The sequence below is a fragment of the Pteropus vampyrus genome, unplaced genomic scaffold (assembly GCF_000151845.1).
Source record: "Pteropus vampyrus isolate Shadow unplaced genomic scaffold, Pvam_2.0 Scaffold33, whole genome shotgun sequence".
NCBI lineage: Eukaryota > Metazoa > Chordata > Mammalia > Chiroptera > Pteropodidae > Pteropus > Pteropus vampyrus.
The window spans coordinates 9,848,296-9,866,266 of NW_011888814.1; the positions used below are offsets into that span (position 1 = coordinate 9,848,296).

General features: G+C 41.3%; 2 protein-coding genes across 2 annotated transcripts in view; both read right to left on the reverse strand.

The window, feature by feature from the left end:
* COPG2 (coatomer protein complex subunit gamma 2) overlaps positions 1–8,161 on the reverse strand; it is a 105,646-nt gene extending 97,485 nt beyond the window's left edge. The window contains exons 1-4 of the mRNA XM_011357239.2: positions 8,016–8,161; positions 6,847–6,899; positions 6,220–6,300; positions 3,619–3,690 (exon numbers count right to left, since the gene is read on the reverse strand). Coding sequence (XP_011355541.1) covers positions 3,619–3,690; positions 6,220–6,300; positions 6,847–6,899; positions 8,016–8,052 — 243 coding nt within the window. The 5' untranslated portion in view covers positions 8,053–8,161. The remainder of the gene's footprint in view (positions 1–3,618; positions 3,691–6,219; positions 6,301–6,846; positions 6,900–8,015) is intronic.
* A 133-nt stretch (positions 8,162–8,294) lies between these two features.
* Positions 8,295–17,971, reverse strand: part of TSGA13 (testis specific 13) — a 15,174-nt gene continuing 5,497 nt past the window's right edge. Inside the window, exons 6-9 of the mRNA XM_011357269.2 lie at positions 16,947–17,153; positions 12,016–12,155; positions 11,407–11,534; positions 8,295–8,655 (exon numbers count right to left, since the gene is read on the reverse strand). Of these exons, the coding sequence (XP_011355571.1) occupies positions 8,399–8,655; positions 11,407–11,534; positions 12,016–12,155; positions 16,947–17,153 (732 nt within the window). The 3' untranslated portion in view covers positions 8,295–8,398. The remainder of the gene's footprint in view (positions 8,656–11,406; positions 11,535–12,015; positions 12,156–16,946; positions 17,154–17,971) is intronic.

Sequence of the window (17,971 nt, forward strand, 5' to 3'; positions counted from 1 at the left end):
AAGAGTTTCAATTTCAGCAGTGATCATGAAAATGCAAATTAAACCACATAGAAATGCCGTTCACATTCTTCTAAATGGCAAATAGTTAGGTCTGATAATAAAAGTTGCTATCAGGAGCAGGTAAAGGTTTGAAGCAATGTCTGTGTAAATTAGTTCAATCCTTTAAAGATCAATTTGACAAGATCAAATAAGTAGCATTATCTAGAAATTCCACTTGTAGGTAAGCTACCCCAGAAAAATTCTCACTATTTGCACAGGAAGACATGTACATAAACATTATGTGTAATATCATTTGTAATAGCAAAAAGTAGAAGCAACTCATATATCTACCAACAGGAGATGAGTAAATAAATAGGATTACTGTATGTTTACACATTGGGATTCCACTCAGCAGTGACACTGACTAAAGTAAAGCAAAAGTACATGTGACAAGTGGATAGATCTCAAAAATATATTAATTTTTAATTTGTACAATAATATGAAGGTGACAGAATTTGTATTCTATTTTAAAACACAATCATATTAAGTATATATTATGGATACAAACCTATGTAATACATAGGTAAGTAAGTATGGACAGGAGGCTACCAATCTCAAGGTAGTAACAACCCTCTGGTAAGGAAGGAGCTCCACGTGCTGCTGGCAAAATCCCCACCTTTCCTTCCCCCCAGTATATCACACCCTCGATTCCATATTCTGTCTAAGGGACCATTAAAATGAATCACATTACGCTGTACATGGGTATTTATTTCATGTACTACAAAAAACCTAACATGTCCTGACCATTACTCAGCGCCTGGACACTTATCACCATGCAGCCAGGTAAAGCACCCAATCTCACTCCATCTTCCATCCTTCCACAAACCCCAAACCCGCCATCACGCTCTCTGTCCCTTTCATCAACCAAATCCCTTTCATCCCAAACTCTTCTCTGGACGATCCCATCCTTTCTCTAACTGAAACCTGGCTCTCCCCTAAGAAGTCCCCTGCAGGCTTCTCGAAGTGTGGCTGTTCTCTCTCCCATCCTACGGGTGGGGAAGCTGTCCACGCAGATCCTCACTGCCTATTCAAAATCACTGCACTGCCTTCTTTCCTTCACTGAGCCTCATCCTTCCCTAAAAAACTCTGGCTTTAAAGCTTACGCCGTTAGACTGTATCACCTGCCACCATTCCTGGCTGCGTACACGGATACAGGTTACTTTTTTTATTTTTAAAAAATGTTCACTATCACTATCTCCAATATCACCCACTAATAATTATTGGTGACCTTAATATACATACAGATAGTTATTAAAACTCTGACCACTGTGTGGAACTGACCACCTCTTCTCCAATGGTCCTGTCCTCCTTCCTATTACAATCACCCACTCTCACTGTCACAGCATTTACCAGTAACAGCATCCCTTTCATAATTTCATTTCCAAGCATTTCTCTCTCTAAGCACCGCTCCTAACTCCAACAATTCTTTCACTCCGCCATGACCTACAATCTATTGATCCTATCAACTATTTTACTGTCCCAATCAGCTCCTGCTTTTATTGCCTCCTAATCAAACATGGATTCCATGGTCAATATTTCAATTACTCGACTTCCTTGCTCCTCCCTGTTTATTAACCTGGCAAAATCCCAACTCTGATTAAATCCAGTCTCTTCCATGCCTTAACCTGAAGCCTGTAGCTGGAAGAAAAACATTTGCCATGCTATCTGGTAATACTTTACATTTATGACCACTAACTTAAAGGGACCATCTGTCCTATCGAGCAGTTCTACATTCCCCAGAAAACTCTTTCACGCTTTCTTTTTTTTAATCTCTGTACTCGAGGCTTCGAGTTCATCCTCACTGTTTCTTCCCTGCTCTGCATGCTCTTCCTTGCTCCGTGTACAGCTTTTCATCCCAACTGCCAGCCCTCTAAGCAACACCAATGCCAGGCCCACCACTAGACACTGGGGCTACAAATTCATGGAGCGACAAGAGGCAACAGCCTTCCATAACTTTTATAACAGTCCTTCTCTATGGCCCCACTTGAAAGAATGCCTAGTTTTCTAATCTAATTTCTCTAATAAGTAATTCTATTATAATCATAGTGGTTCTGGTTCCCTGATTGAACCCCAAATTTTTAGTGCAGAAAGTGATTAAAGGGAAACAGGACCTTAAGGATAAGAATCTGAAATTGCTTCTCTGATTTGATAAAAGGCATTAATGACCCTGTTTCCAGTGCTAAAAGGGACACTAGTAGTCCAAGACATACTGGCAAAATACTTAAATTACTATCTGCAGACAAGTATAATCAAGAACATACAGAAGGCAAAGCTTTGAGTGAGCCAGCAGTTGCTGCCATAGAATATTTTTGTGAAAGGAGCTGTACAGTGGGTTAGTTGCTTTTAAGTACACTGGAGAACCTGGTAAAAGAAAATGATGAGCTCAGAGTTTTAAATTCACAGCTCAAGGTCTGGATAAGGGCTGGAGATCTTCTTTAATGCCTCACGTCATGTTGACACTGGGTTGAGATTTCTGAAAAGCACATCCTACAGGTGGCTGAGTTCCAAAGCAAACGCAATTCACGCCCTTGTGGGGCAGCTTATGTTCAAGTTGGGGCCTTGATTGGGAAGGGGCAGGGCCCTGAAAACCGGCTTGGGGACATATGGCCAGATTCTGATAAAGCGAAGTACTTTGTTTTGAACCCTCAAATGCCACCAACCCTCCTTTGCAAGTAGAAGCAGTTCTTCCCCCGCCTGAGGAAATTTGGGGTTGGGGTCAGGGTTGGGGTTAGGGCTTAGGCTTTAGGGTTTCAGGTTTCTCCCTTTGCCTGAAGAGTGTGCAATGGCCTCCCCTGAGATAGCTGCCTTCGAGGGACTGCAGATGTTCCCGAGGACCCACTCCTGAAACTTCTCATTGTCTAGCTATATAACCAGACTCCAAAACCTGGGGGTCAGGCCGATAATGTGGCCTATGATATGTAAAAGTACTGCAAAGTCTGGACAATTTATGTCAACTGAAAGCCGGAAAATATATATCCCAGAATTCCTTCCCCGTACAGCTCTGAACTAGAGCTGGGCAGAGAGAAAAACGTGCCACATTAGAAAACAGGAGCAAAGCGGCAGCCATTATGCTCTGAGAGTCAGGGTGGTCTAGGGTAATGAAAGACAGATGCAGAGGTTCTGGCAGCTGTACTTTGTCCTCATTCTTCGTTTTCCCTACTCCATGTCCTCTTTCCCACTCTGCATCCAGCTCTTCTTCTCAGCTGCCAGCCCTGGCTGACCAACAGCAACTCCAGGCCCACCAGAAACTTGACTAAGAACTTAGAGATGTGGTAGCCTCGTCCGCTGAGTTCTACACCAGCTCCCTTCCGCAGTGTCATGCCAGAAGCTGGAGATGAACTGTTTTTATGACTGCATGGTAGATCTGTGGTTGAACAGCTTTATACTATATACTTTCATTCTTTTTTTTTGCACATGTCCTTTAGTGAACATTTATACATTTCATGAAGATAAACAATTTTTAAGTAATCTTAAACATTTCAAGTAACCTTCCCAAATTTGGAACACTCTAAGTCCCCCAAGGAAAACAAATCAAAGGAGTTTTTTCAGCCTAAAAGAATTTTTTTAAAAAAGACTTACATCATTAGATTGAAACAATCGAGTCATTGCAAAGAAGGCTTCTGTGGCTTCCATAGTTCCAAAGTGTTCACCCTAAGTGAAAATTTAAAACAATTTCTTAAACTTAAAAAAAAACAAACCAAAAACAGTTAAGGTTTTCTCTTTATTTCTGCAAAAGTCTTTTAGAATACAGGAAAAAATCTCTTTGTAAACATTCTGCCTCTTTGCTATTTTGCTGGCTTTCACTTTATAAACCTGCAGAGCCACTTATCTGCTCCTTATTTAAAATAATATCACATACCATGCTACAAAGGTTCCAGAATAGTGGTCTCTAACCTTTTAGCAGGAACTATTTTAATTTCACCGAAGAACTGTGATTTACGAGGAGGTAGAAAATGATAGCAAATTGAGTTTCTAATCAGATTCAGAGGTTATTGCTACACTGCCTACAAGGAGAGATCACACCTTGTACGTTTCTATAATCGAATGCCCAACACAAAGCCTGACGTTCTCATAGGCACATAATAAATAATAAACTGTAAAGAACTATTGTTAGAAATCCCAGAAAACATGACATGAAGGGACCCACCGAAAGGGCAGGAACCAGATTAGATACATACCAGTAAGGTTTAAGGGGCTACAAACAGATCTCGAGATACTGGTTCAAGCCTCTAAAAACATGCTATGGATTGGAACTTTAATGTGCTCAATAAATCAGCTGAAAATCGGGCCAAAATGCAGAGTCTGACTCAGTGGTTCTAGGCTGAAGTCTGAAATTTTGCATTTCTAACTAGCTCCCAGTGATGTGAAGGCTGCAGATCTGGGAATTACATTTTTTGAGTAACAGGGTGTTAAATAACTTATTTCACTTATAGTCAAAACATGGCAGATTTCAGACCTGAAACATTACCATTTCAATATTTAAGTTCTTCGTTAAAGCAATCCTATATAATATGTTAGGCTCAATCACTTTTCGGAACTTCAGATTTCACAGACTATAAGTAGTCTTCACTCTATTTGTCATGAGTCTAAGAAGAAGCAAATTTTGAGGACAAACTTGGAAAGTTTAGGATGAGAGACAAAAAGTATAATAGTTTACCATGATTTCAATCCAATTTGCTCACCAGCCAAGAGATTTCTCTCTTTCTTTCACAACTATTTCCTGCCTACCTAGAAGTACAGGTACTTTTCAGTCACACTGGTAAAACTTTAGTCCCTCCTTGACTAGAAATTCAGAAAAAATATGGGTATATATGTCAACTCTGATAGAATTTAAAAGTATTTTTTCTATAAAGCTCTCCCAAGGACTAGAAAATACTCAGGTTCCCAAACCTGTTTATCTGTCAGCCTGTGCTTGGAAATTTCCTTACCAAGGTAATTAAATGTTTCAACATGAGTTGCCCATCAAAGAGCTATTGGCCAATAGAAAAGTATATGGTACTGTGAACCACTGTCAACTACTCAAAACTGTTTATACAATGGACTGATGCGACTTGGACGCGAGGTGTACTATGAAAAGTGAAATCAAAATAACTGTGCCTAAAATGTTTCTAATATGTTACCACAGAGGGATGTGATGTTTGCAACGAGATACGTTTTATTTAAAAGTCTGTCCTTTTTGTTCGGTCTCTATTTGCAAACTACAAAACTAAATTATGTCTCTGGATGAGGTCTTCCGTCATGAAACCCAGTAAAGGTAAAATATTCTCAAGGAATTCAAACAGGAAACCATAGTCTTCTTAGCACCATATGTAAACCGCCTGAGGGGGTGTGTGTGCATGTGTGTGCCACATTTTCTAAGGCCCTAGATATTTCATGAGATTTTTTAGTCTGAACAAAATAAATAAAATTTAAAAACAAAATTAATAACGATAATGGCAAATAGAATCTATGTTTCATTACGGCAAATATTCTTGGTTTTGTCTGTTATATATATCCCCAGTATCTAAAACGGCACATAGGACACAGCAGGTATGCAATAAACATCTGCTGAATGATGGAATGAAAACTATTCCTGAATGCTTACTATGTGTTCAGGACTATTCTCAATGCTTTACATTTATTATCTCATTTAATCATTACAACTTTATAAAACAGGTATTGTCATAATTTCCATTTATAGAAAAGGAAATTAAGGCACAAAATGGTTAAGCCCAGAATCATATTGTTAGTAATGGTGGAGTAGGGATAATAAATATAAAATGTGACTATTAAAAGCAAAGCTTTAAAACATATACCCACCCATCTCACACTCCAAAAAAGGGTAAAATATCTTTCTGGAATTTGTCTAAAGTTTTGCACTATAATTTTGGAGGGACAAAAAGACCTCTGAACAAATCTAAACAACATGTTTTAACATCAACTAATACTTGTTAAATTCAAATCAATGTTGAGAGTCTATTAAGTACTTAGCTGGTTTAGTACTTCATACATAAAAAAGAAGCATATGTCACTGTCATCCTCAATAAGTTTTACATATTATTGTGTAAATCGAACACTGTAGATTTTTTAAATAAGTGCATTTTTAAAAAGTAAATAATTATTCTTTCCAGAAAGTACTTTATTGCATATTATGTATTTTTATTCCAGGACACAAATCTGAAGAAAATCAAAATAATTTACCTGGTTCAGTAAGTAAAGAATCTTTGTAAGAATATGCAAACATCTTCTTGGATTGATGGGTGTTTCATTGAACAGACGAGCCTATGGAAACAAAAAACATTGTTATACATAATATATTTTCTACTTTTTCTATCACAGATTACAGAAAATCAGCTTTAATAAAATAAAGACTATTACGTATTTTAATCACGAAATCCAAATAATGTTAGCTGCCTACAGTTTTCCATTTATTATGGATATGGCCTTGGTTTTCCATTCTGTACTCTCTAATTCATTCTCTTAGGCCTACTACTTCAACTTTGAAGGCTTGAGCGGTTAAGAATCAATATTTATCTACATCATTCGAACACAATGAGTTTAATACCTATGACTTCCTTCACTAAACACCTCTTCTGGAATTTTATTTAGTTCTCAGCATGCGGCTGAGTCTGCATGTTTTTGCATTTCTATAAGCTCTAGACTCTTCTGTCTGACAAGCAATCCCTCTTCCTTTTCCTTCAAGTGTATATTCTCTGAACTCAGTTACACTTTTTAATTCTCATTCTGGCTCTCAGCATTCCAGGGGCTCTGTGCCCACCATTCTAAAGTGGAACAGAAAGGAAGGAACACAGTATACTTGGGCCATACCTCCTGTAAAACAGCGCTCTTCTCCAGATGCCGAAAAGGATTGGAGCCACTACCTATAAAACGAAAAAAACATCTTTAATAGCTGTCCTACCCCAACTTATAGTGTTCAGAAGGCTATGAAATGCTTGGGCTATCTCATCTATGTGAAAGCTTGGATATTACAGTGATAATCATTACTAATATGCATGTTCAGTTGAATATCATTTTGATTATGGTACCAGTTCTGTCATTGCTTTCCAATAAGATCTTGTACTTTTGTAGGAACTCCGCCCGAAAGGAGTGTCTCCTTTCCCTTCTCTTCTTTTGTTAACAAAAATCTGTCCTGTCCACACAATTAAGATTAATGAGATTGTGACTGGGCGCCTTTGGACTTCCCTAAAGGCGAGCATGATTTTATGTGTTTCTAACATTTACTGCGAGGCAGAAGAGCTTAGCAGAGAATCATGTAAACTTCAAGCTGGAAGGGGCCATGGAGGTTTTACTAACTTAAACCTCTACAACACTTTGTGAGAGCAGCTATCAAACGCTGAGTTTTGTTTTGTTTGTTTTTGGAGGTGGTTTGGCATCTTCTGCGTTTGCTCTGGACCAAAGCACCAAGACGCAATTCACTTTTGGATGGCTGAGCATTAAATGATCTAGGTATCATGGGACAATGCCTCCCCCTGGGAAGCGGACAGAGTAAAAGGTCCAGGAAGACTGTAAGGTACAAGGCAGGCACCTCAAAGTTCATATACACACACGATGTCCCGTGGATCTCAGACCCACTCTGGGCCTAACTCTATCGGCACCCCTCGCCTCTTTCACGCCGACACCCACCCCCGCCGCCACCTTCGAAGGGCGAGCCGCCTCTGCGAGCAGCCCACCCCTGGCGAGAGGGGCGGGGGCGACTTGGAGGGGCTGCGCCGACGGAGGGGGAGGGGCGGAGGAGGGGGCGGGGGCGGGGCCGCCGAGCGGCCCGAGAATGCGCGCGGGCTCCGGGACGGGAGCGCGCGACCCGAGGGGAGGCTCCGGCGCCGGGGGAGGGGCTAGGGGCAGGCCCCCGACTGGAACCGGCCCCCTGGCACACCGGCGCCCACGCCCCTCGGTCCGCAGTCCCCGAGAGCAGGTGGCGGCGGGCGGGGGAAGGGACCCCCGTGGCGGAGGGTGGGCGTCAGAATCCCAGCGCGTACCAGACTCCTCGTCCTTCTTGTCGAATTTTTTAATCATCTTGGCGACTTCCCAGCGCCCAGACCCACCGCAACCGTCCCAGGCGCCGCAGCCGGCGAGCGGAAGAGGCTGCAGGAAGGCCGGCCCCGTGCCCTGGCGCGGGTTGGGCCTCCGTCCCGTCACTCGGGGAGAGGGCCCGCCCTCCCCGGCTGTCGCGGCCGCTCGCGTCCCCACGGGACGTGGCCACGCCCTCTCGTCCTGCCCCAGCCGGCGGAGGCGGAGCCAGGCGCCGGGTCCCGGGGCTCGCGTCACGGCCCCTGCGGCGGCAGGTCGGAAACCGGGGTTCGCCCCGACCCACCCTGCCAGCGACCCGGCAGCCCATGCCTGGAGCGGGCTGAATGCGATTTTATTTGGTTGACACTCCTCGGATGGCGACTTCTGCAAGCCCCTCAGTCTCTGGAGACCGAGGCGAGAGGCCCGAAGGGTTTGTTTTTACTTTAACGACAGTGGCATTTTTCATAATCCACTGCTGGGCCCTTCCATTGCGGAAGGCGCTCTCCCCTGGCGCGGTTCTGGTGGGCTTCTCTTTCATGAGCGATGAAAGGGTTAGTGGTTCCCAGTTCATCTTGCAAGTCGGCGTGTCCCTTTCCGACTTCTTAGAGACTGCAACAAAGCACAGGGCACCTTGGTGAATGTGGATTTCCAGAGGGTCTAGAAGGACACCTAATCTGAGGCGTGAAATTGACCCACTCGGAAGGACGGAAAAGCTGGCCTGTATTCTTAACGAGGGGATAGATTTTGGACCACGGACTACCGTACCCAACTTTCTTTCTAGTTCTGGATTCCTTCCCTTCATTAAAGCCCAGTGTAAAACACTGCCAGTTTAGAGTCTTCCCTTTAAATGATTCCATCGGCATCCACATTGATAACTTACCTCTTACTAAGTTAATTTGCATTCACCGGTATATTTATTCCCCTCTTAGACTTTAAAGTGTATGTTGGTTTTCCATCTCCCGTCTGAGGGTGTAACTAAGAAACTCTTTCTGCCTTTGGCTTCAGTGTCATCACTTTGTTCAGATTCTCTTTCAACCAGTGTTCTTGGACGCTTTCCATTGTGGGCTCTTCTTGCTCCCATCCCTCCCACTTTTTTGACGCCTTATGCCTTGTAAATGTCCCTTGAATCCATTGCCTCATTCCTGCTGCTAACATCTTAATTCATGTCCTATCATGTGCCTCTTGGACAGCTTCCTAACCAGCTTTCAGGATCCCCATTAATAGAGATTCTCTATGTAATCTTTATTTAGATGCCTGGTAAACTTGAAACTTTACTGGTGGAAGGAGGGGTTGCTAGCAATAGAACTTTTGCTTGAAGCTTTTCTCTTTTGCTTGAAGTGGAGGCATTGTTTCAACTTCACAGTAAATTGTCTTTGTTTAGGAAAAGCACCATAATGGGCCCCTTAGATTTATCAGTAAAGTCAATATTCACTCATTTTTTTTGAGGGAAACTGTAAAGCTGTAGACTGAGATATTAAGTATTCTGTTTAGAAATGTAAATTGGGTGTATTGTTAATAGGGTCAGGCCCTTAAAAAATTACAGAAATCCTAATCTAGATTAGAGTCTAGAGAAATTCTTTCCCCCAATATGGATTTAAACTGAGCTATTAATATCCTACATATGGGATCATTTAAGATTTAACTCCAACTTTACTAAATGTACTGTTAACTATTATGCTTGACTTACCTGGCTTACAAAGCTCAAACCTTACTATCCAGATGGAATTTTCCCTAAAGGAAATACAAAGGCTCTTCAATTTACAATGGGGTTACATCCCAATAAACTCATCGTAAATTGAAAATATCATAAATTGAAACTGCACTTAATAGCCTACCAATCATCACAGCTTAGCTTAGCCATTTTCTATTGAATGTGTTTCGCTTTCACACAATCGTAAAGTCAAAAAAACTAAGTTAAACCAAAATAAGTTGAGAACTGTCTGTAGATGTTCCTACTTATTTATTCTGGGGCTGAAAATAAACAGATTGGGGGGAAAGGGCGACCCTCTTCCCTTCCTTGGGCCAAGGATATTGCGAGCCTAGGCTGAGACAGTGTAGATAAGCCAAGAGACTCACAAGAATGATTAACGTGCTGGGAAGTATAAAGGAACTGAGCCGGGTTTGAGGCTGAGCCTAAGAATAATGTAAATTTTAAAGCAAGATAAATCACTCTCTGCCATTATCTAACTTCTCTCCACATCTATGAAGTGTTGTTTGACAGCACAGCTTGGTTTTAGCTGTTTGTGGGGACTTGAGAGAGGTAACAGGTGGGCGTGGAGTGGGGTGGCAAATGGGTAAGGGGGAGCAGAGAAGCCTGAAGAAGCCAGTCAAAGGGTGATACAATATGACCGCACACTCTGGAACCATGACAGTTTGGACTGAGGATGGCAGGAAAGGTATTAGGCAATTACTGGGATGTGGAACAGGTAAGCATACTTCGGGGAGATTTGGAAGTTGCTTGAGCTGAGAATCCCCATAGGAAAAATAGACCTTGTCTTGAAGCTATAAGCTGGTGAAGTCTGGGAACTCATCAATTATACTTCGAAGACACAAATGTCTAGTGAGTGTTCTGAAATCCTTCACTGGGTCTCAACTACCTAGTGGAGAAAAACCAAGCCCTTATTCACATAATACACAAGGACCTTCACGGTCTGGTCCATCTATCTATCTCACCCAGTGAATGTGCTCTTATTGGTACTAGGTAAGTGTCCAATACTTAGTAGGTGCCCCATAAATGTTAAAAGAATAATTTGTAAGGAGCTTTCTTGTCACACACTCTTCCATACAACCTTATCCCCAACCTCTTCCACCCCAGAGAGTGCGTGGAGTCCTGCCTCCACCCCAAAGAGACTCATGGACCTCTCTGAGACTCCTTAGGCCTTTCTGCATACCACTGGGTAGTTTTAGGTGATACATAGATAAACATTTTAAATTTTAATTATTATGAATTTGATTAAATGTATGTCAGAAAAAAAGAATATGTGATTAGTATATCAAACCCACGATGGCAATGATACAGTACTAATTAGGACAAGAACAAAAACTATCCTTTTAAAGGAAAACATTAAGTAAATAATAGAGCAAATAACATCAATATGGCCAAAATGATTAAAATGGGTAGGTGATATAGTTTGGGAAATACTATGCTACGACTTTCTTGAAATTTGAGATTTAAACAGGGTCCAAAGTCTAGCACTACTCGAGCCTCTATCAGTTCTTGCCTTTCATGCTACAAGGAAAAATGGTCTTCAGGACCTCCATGAGAGATGTTGATTTGCCCTCATCTCTTGTCCCCATAGATTGTCCCTCCTGCTCACATCTCAGTCCCATAAGCCATTGCTTTGAAAAAGAAGAGCTTACCATCTATCTTCAAATCTCTTTTAAAGACCGGTGCAAAGGTGAGCAGAGGATACATATTTTTCTGTTTCCTCAAAATGTAGTCTGTTGAATATTTCCCTTCACTCTTGAAATCATTATTGGTGGAAAACCTTAACAAGGAAAGCTCATTTAGTAGATCCCAGGGCAAGGGGTTAATAAAACCAGTCACTGCGTGTCAGATTCCAGGGGAAAAGAAAGGACAATGATGGCAGGTGTTCTTTAGTACAGGGTAGAGTACTGTTCAGTGGAATGGATGCTTCTAGAACCTAGCCTTGTAAACCTGCGAAAGAAGTTCAGAATCTCCTCTCTCTCCAAACTGGATACAGGCTGTTTCTAGAACTAGCTTCAAATAAGATCTCATAACACATTGTTCCTGTGCAATACCCCTTACCATGTACTAAGGTAAATTTTTTTTTGTTTCCTCGAAGCATTGATCTTCACTCTTGAAAAATCATTCTCAGTGAAAAACTTTAGCTTTGCATTACTCTTTCTCTTTCATTAGGGTATAAATGAGGTTGGCAGGTCGGTCATACAAGGAATGACAGGAAATGATAGGAAAGAGAATGAGAACAAGAACAGCCAGGACGTTACCTAAACCACTGTTCTCGCTTGGATGTGCTGCCCTCCAACACTGTCACAGGGAACACTGATTTCAGCTCACATCTTAACTGTTTTTTCTGAGGCTTCAGGGGTAGGCGGGATTTCTTAGTGGGTTTATGCTGATAACTTTCCTGCAGCAGAGGGAAGAAGAATAAGTGAGGGAGGGAGCCGAGTCCCTTGGGACTTAAAGGCTGAATTAAGTTCCTGGACTAAGCTCCAGTTCCCCAAAATGATACAGCAAAACCTGTCAGAGAGGGATGTGGGGACTCAGAAACCAAAGGGAAAGGAAGCAGTTCCCTGAGTGGGCTAATGCATATTTGATTCATTGCCATATGACTTGTCCAAAACTTGGTCAGTTTCTGAAGTAATTGATTGAACTTGCCCACTGGCCCTTTGAAGTGAATGGCAGAGGAGTTTACCCAGTTTTGAGAAGGATTCAATTAGTGAATTGCTTAGAAAACCAAACATTGGGTAATAAATTGGGAAATAGTTCTCTGGGACTCTACCTCCCTTTCTCATTCACATTCTAGTCCCTGTCTACCATGAAAAGGCCGTGGAATGAGATGTTTTATGAGGTCATAATGCCATCATTACTAAAGGTCATAGACTCAAAGACTTTCCGAGAGGATTTTAAAGGTCATCCAGCCTAACCATTCATCTGACACTCATATATCACTATCAAGTAATCAATCTACCTGTACCTAAAAACTCAAACTATTTCATCTTTGATCAGCTGATAGCTATCTCCCTGTAACTTCTACCCTGTAGTGCAAACAGAAAACAGTGGAGAGTTTCCTCCACAGAATCCTTAAAGAATTTGGAGAAATCCAACACGTTCCTAAGTTCGATCTCTCTTCCAAGCTCAACATTGCCAGTATTTTGAACTTTTATTCATATGACACAGCTTTCGTTTCCCTATTCCCCTGATTTATTTCATTGTAACTCATTTGAAAAAGTTTCAGCTTATATTCTTCCTAATGTGTGATGATCTTAAATGAAAACAATATGCTAGGTGTAGCAACAGCAGGACACATCCCGTCACTCCATTAGTCTCTATTCAAATGTCATCACCTCTTCTGAGAGCCTACTATCTAAACTACACTATCTAAAATCACCACTCACACCCTTCAGGCTCCATTAGTTTATCCTGCCTTGTCTTGGCACTTAACACATTTTATATTATCTGTGCAATTGTTTGCTTGCTCATGGTCTGTCTACCTCGATAGACTTAAACTTCATTCGGGCAGACTTTGATTTAGTCACTGACATTAGATCCCTACCACTCATGACAGTGCCCTGGCACATAGTAGGTGCTCAATAAATATTTGTCGACTAAATGACCAAATTAATTAATTAACAAATATTGAGCTTTTTCTTTAAAAATATTAAAACTTCTTTTAAAAAAAAAGTACTTGCTGCCGAATGTGCCTTTTTAGTTCTGTATTCATTCTCTTCATGCACTTCCATTGGGAATCCATTCAAATTACCTCAACTAATAGAGGTTTTACTGTAAGTACTATAGACCAAAACAAAAACAAAAACAAAAACAAAAACGGGGTTCTCTAAAAAGTAACCTCACAGGGTGATTTGATTGTAAATTCGTAACTGGGCAGGTCATGGTGGGTAGTCATGTCCCAGGCCTGTGACTTCTTTAGTGAAAGGATTTAAGCCAGACCTATCCATTATCTTTGTGCATCTAGGCTAACTCACTTTTGAAATACCAGAAGTAATTCTCCTTGAAGAGAGCACATAATCTTGTTAACTATCCTGTAACCAAATCCCCACCTTGCTTTCTCCAACCTTCCTACCTGCCCTCCTTAATTTCAAATGCATAAAAGAAGCTGCAAAACTGTCATTCTCTGGAGCATTTGAGACCTTGCTCCCCAACATATGTCTTCAGTTAGCTCAAATAAACTCTTCCAATGACTACGTGTAGGTTTGGAGATTTCTTAAACTGACAGAGCACATGTGCCTAGGAAGTAAGACATAGCTAACAATCTGGCCACAAAAAAGAGCAGAAACGTTAGGGAGCTAGACCTCATAGTGGAAAAACAGCAATGGAAAAGTCATTAGGATTCCAGGACAGCGCTAGCTAAGGTCCACCACTGCATGGGTTTGTGTATCTTGCCTCTAGCATCAGATCAGTAACATCTCTCTCCTACTCTCTTCCTACCTGCTTCCTTATCTCTCTACTGTTTTCACTCCTAACCTTTTCTATCTATAGCTTCTGCTTGTTCCTTCCTACTTCCCTTTAACGTCATCCTAGCCCTACTTTCATGGTCTCTCCATTACCTTCTCCTTCATGGTTTGATTCTTTTATGACCTCTCTCTATGTGTCCTTTTAGCTTTCGTTCCTACTGCCCCAATCTCTTCCTTTCCAAATTCAGATGCCTGGAGGTAAGAATCTGATTAGAGCTCATGGTTTGGTTGTTGGTAAGTTGGTTGGTTTGGGTTTGGGGTGACCATGACAGGTCTCTAACTAACCTGTGAATATTTTTTTCTGGTGTGCTCCTCTGGTCCCAGCTGGGGGTAGAGGACCAAATCTAGTTATACAAAATAGCACCTCTTAGGGCATCCTTTTCTTCATGAACTGTGGTAGGGTCTGTTTGATTTAGAAGGAGCTGTGAGTCTAACAGTTATGGTACTAGACATGTCTGGTCCATTCTACAAGTTGCCTGCTGGAACCCACACTCTTCTATTCATGCCTGAGCAAAAGAATGCTTCTTTTGTATATGATCTTAGGCTCACAAAAGATTGTCGCATTGTCAAGAGAAGGGTGGGATACAGCATGAATAATTAAAGAGGCATTCTAGATACTGGATGTTTCCATCTTCTCGGACTTGTTGGTAGCCCCAGAAAGTTACCATGTGCCAGTCTTTGACCATCAGAGCCTTAACTCTATTAATACAATCTGGCTGGTAACACAATTTGCACATTAATATGATTGGGTCCTGCATGTAATCTGGAAGGCTCACAAGTGCCAGCTGTTGGAAGAAAGCTCTTTTTGAATGAAGGTTTCGTGATAGTCTTGTATTTCCTTCTCTACTTTGAGCGAGGCAATCCTGGCTCAAAATTTGTCTCTCTCTCTCAGTGAATCTTACCCACTGTCATGAGGAACAACCACTAAATTTACATTCAAAGGGTATAAATTCTGAGACCCAAGAGACTGTAGGGAAGAAATCAATTAACTCCTTTGTCAGCATGTACCTTTGGATATTAGCATTTTATCTTCCATTTGGAGAGGAATCTCTCACTACCATCCATGTAGCAACTAACAAAATACTAATTCCACATTCACCACATTTTATTATAAAGGTCTGTCTTGGGTAATTTCACTCCCAGCTTCAAATTTCTGCTATAATTAGATTCTTTTGTTTGTACTTTCACTCATCTCATCTAATTTCTTATTATATTTTGGCCTTCTCTCAAGGTTATCAAGATCTTTTTTAGGTCCTGATTCCCAAATATCTCTTAAATTGATTTTCTTCACTTTCTCTGCTATCAGTTTAGTTCCGTTCTTCAGCATGTCTTCCCTTAATTATCATAGTAACAAATCTTTCTGATTTTTATCTATTTCACAAATAATGTACCTTTCTCCCAATCTCCAAAAAAGGTGTTTCTAAATTAATGCAAATTTCATTATATCCTTTCATATCCTGCCATTTACTCTCTTACATCTCTCTAAATGCACCTCACTTTCTCATGACCCCATGGCTTTGCCCTTTCTTCTGACTGGAATATTCTCTTTTTCCTTTGCCAGGAGTCGCCTCTTCTGTAAAGCCCCCCCCCTTTTTTTTTTTATTTTAACTTTTTAAAAATTAAGTTTGTTGGGGGTAACATTGTTAATACAATTGTATAATTTTCATGTCTACATTATAATTTGACATCTGTATCTTCTATTGTGTTTACCACCCATAGTCCAGTTTCCTTCAGCTACCATATATTTGATTCCCTTTACCCACTTCACCCTCCCCCTAACCCCCTATATTTGACCCCCTTTACCCCACTTATCTCCCCCCTTCTCCCCCACCCCCTACCCTCTGGTAACCACTAGTCTATAGTCCATGTCCATGAGTCTTTGTTTGTCCTGTCCATTTTTGTTGCTTTTAGGTTTATATCCCACATATGAGTGATATCATGTGATTTTCAACTTTTTCTGTCTGGCTTATTTCGCTTAGCATGATTATCTTGACATCCACTCATGTAAAGCCTTCTTGATCACTCCCTTTCTCTCAAACAGAGGTACTGTTCTTTGTTGTGTATTACTTCTTATCATATATCCTTTTATATTCTTTTATATTTCATATATCCTCATATAATTACTTTTATACATCTCATTTATTGATTTGTTTCTCCTATTACACTCCAAGTTCCTTCAAGATAGAAACTGTCCTGTAATCATCTATATATTTCAGTTCTAACTTAGTATATGTTCAGTGATTGTTTATCGAATAGAATTTGAACTACTTTAGTGCCTAACGGAGTCCCAAATGTCCGGCTACTGTAATAGTAAATTCTCTGCCTTGTTCCTCTTCCTTTCTCCTGACAGCCGAAAGCAATGTGTACAAAGCAAAACCCTTTACTCCTTTCCCATTTAGATACTTATTTCTGTTCCTTATCCCTCATTTCTCGATTTATCCTTTACAACATTATACTCAACTAGAAAGCCAGTTTACCCTTTGTTAATTACAAACTAAATATCTTTGGCCAAGGGAGAATAATTTCAAATTAAAACTCTCTTTTCTCTGTTTCATGATGTTTCATGACCTAAGCTTTTCCCACTCTGAAGCATATGGCAAAGAATTAGAAGGAAGAGGTTGGCTCCCGAATACTACGTTAAGTTAGCTCCCTTCTTGAAGCTAACTGCTAATTGGTCAGGGTCCTTATTTAGGGTACCAGGAGACTTCCCCAGGTGCCATTACCTTGAGAAGTAACTCCTTGGAAAAGTATTTTGGTGTGATGTCCTTTCCTTCCTGGGCCATTGGGCAGGGAAGTGGGTTGTTGGTCATTATCAGTAAGGTCTTATCCCGATCATACTCTGTGACTTTAAACATGAAGCTTAAGATTTTCCTGTTGCGAGCCATGAACTTCTGCAGCTTGGTGGGCTTCAAAGGTTCATAGTACTGGGCCTAAGCAGAGTAAGTTTTCCAGACAGACAAAGGTATTAGATCAAGAGATTAACTAATCAGTTGGCTAATCTTTTGCCCCTCTGGGGTAGGAACAGAGGCTGGACAGGGGCTGGATGAATCTGCTCTGAAATGTGTTTATCAGAAAAAGTCTGAAGCTCTTTGGCCCTTTGTTCCCTGAGAAGGCTCCCCACAAATAAATTAAGGAGCTGGGGAAATGAGACAGAAAAATTTTCACAATAAAAGGGGCAAGACGACTTAATTCTTATAAAAGAGCGTAACAGAGTGTCCAACATAGTGGAGTGAACAGAGAGGTTTCTGAGTTACACCTCCATGGCCCGCTCCATGGCTCTCTCAGAGGCGGGACAGAGAGCCAGCCAGGGACCAAACGCCTCTGCCAGGGAGTTCTGAAGGTGGGAAGGATGGCCCGGTCTACAGCTTCCCACCCTCCAACTTTTCTCCACAGGCACAACCACATAATAAGCACAACCCTAAAAAGCAAAAGGAGTCACAAAAGACAGCAGGTCACTTAAGACGTTGGATGGGTGAAGGGGCAGTCCCACTAAATTTGCTTTTCTGTTAATAGGAGGAAGGCAGAGGATTCCAGAGAGGGAGGGAGAGGGAGAGAATGGAATACTTCCTAACTAGTAATGTGTTTTCTCAACTAAAAAAAAAAAAAAAATCAGCTGTGGGGACCACCTTCTTCCCAGTTCCTCCCTCTTCCTTCGCCACCACCATTCCCAGCATTGCCTGTGTCACAGTGTCTTAGGGAAGCTCTGCCTCCCAGTCCCAGGAGCATGCGCAGTCATAGAAGTGGCAGC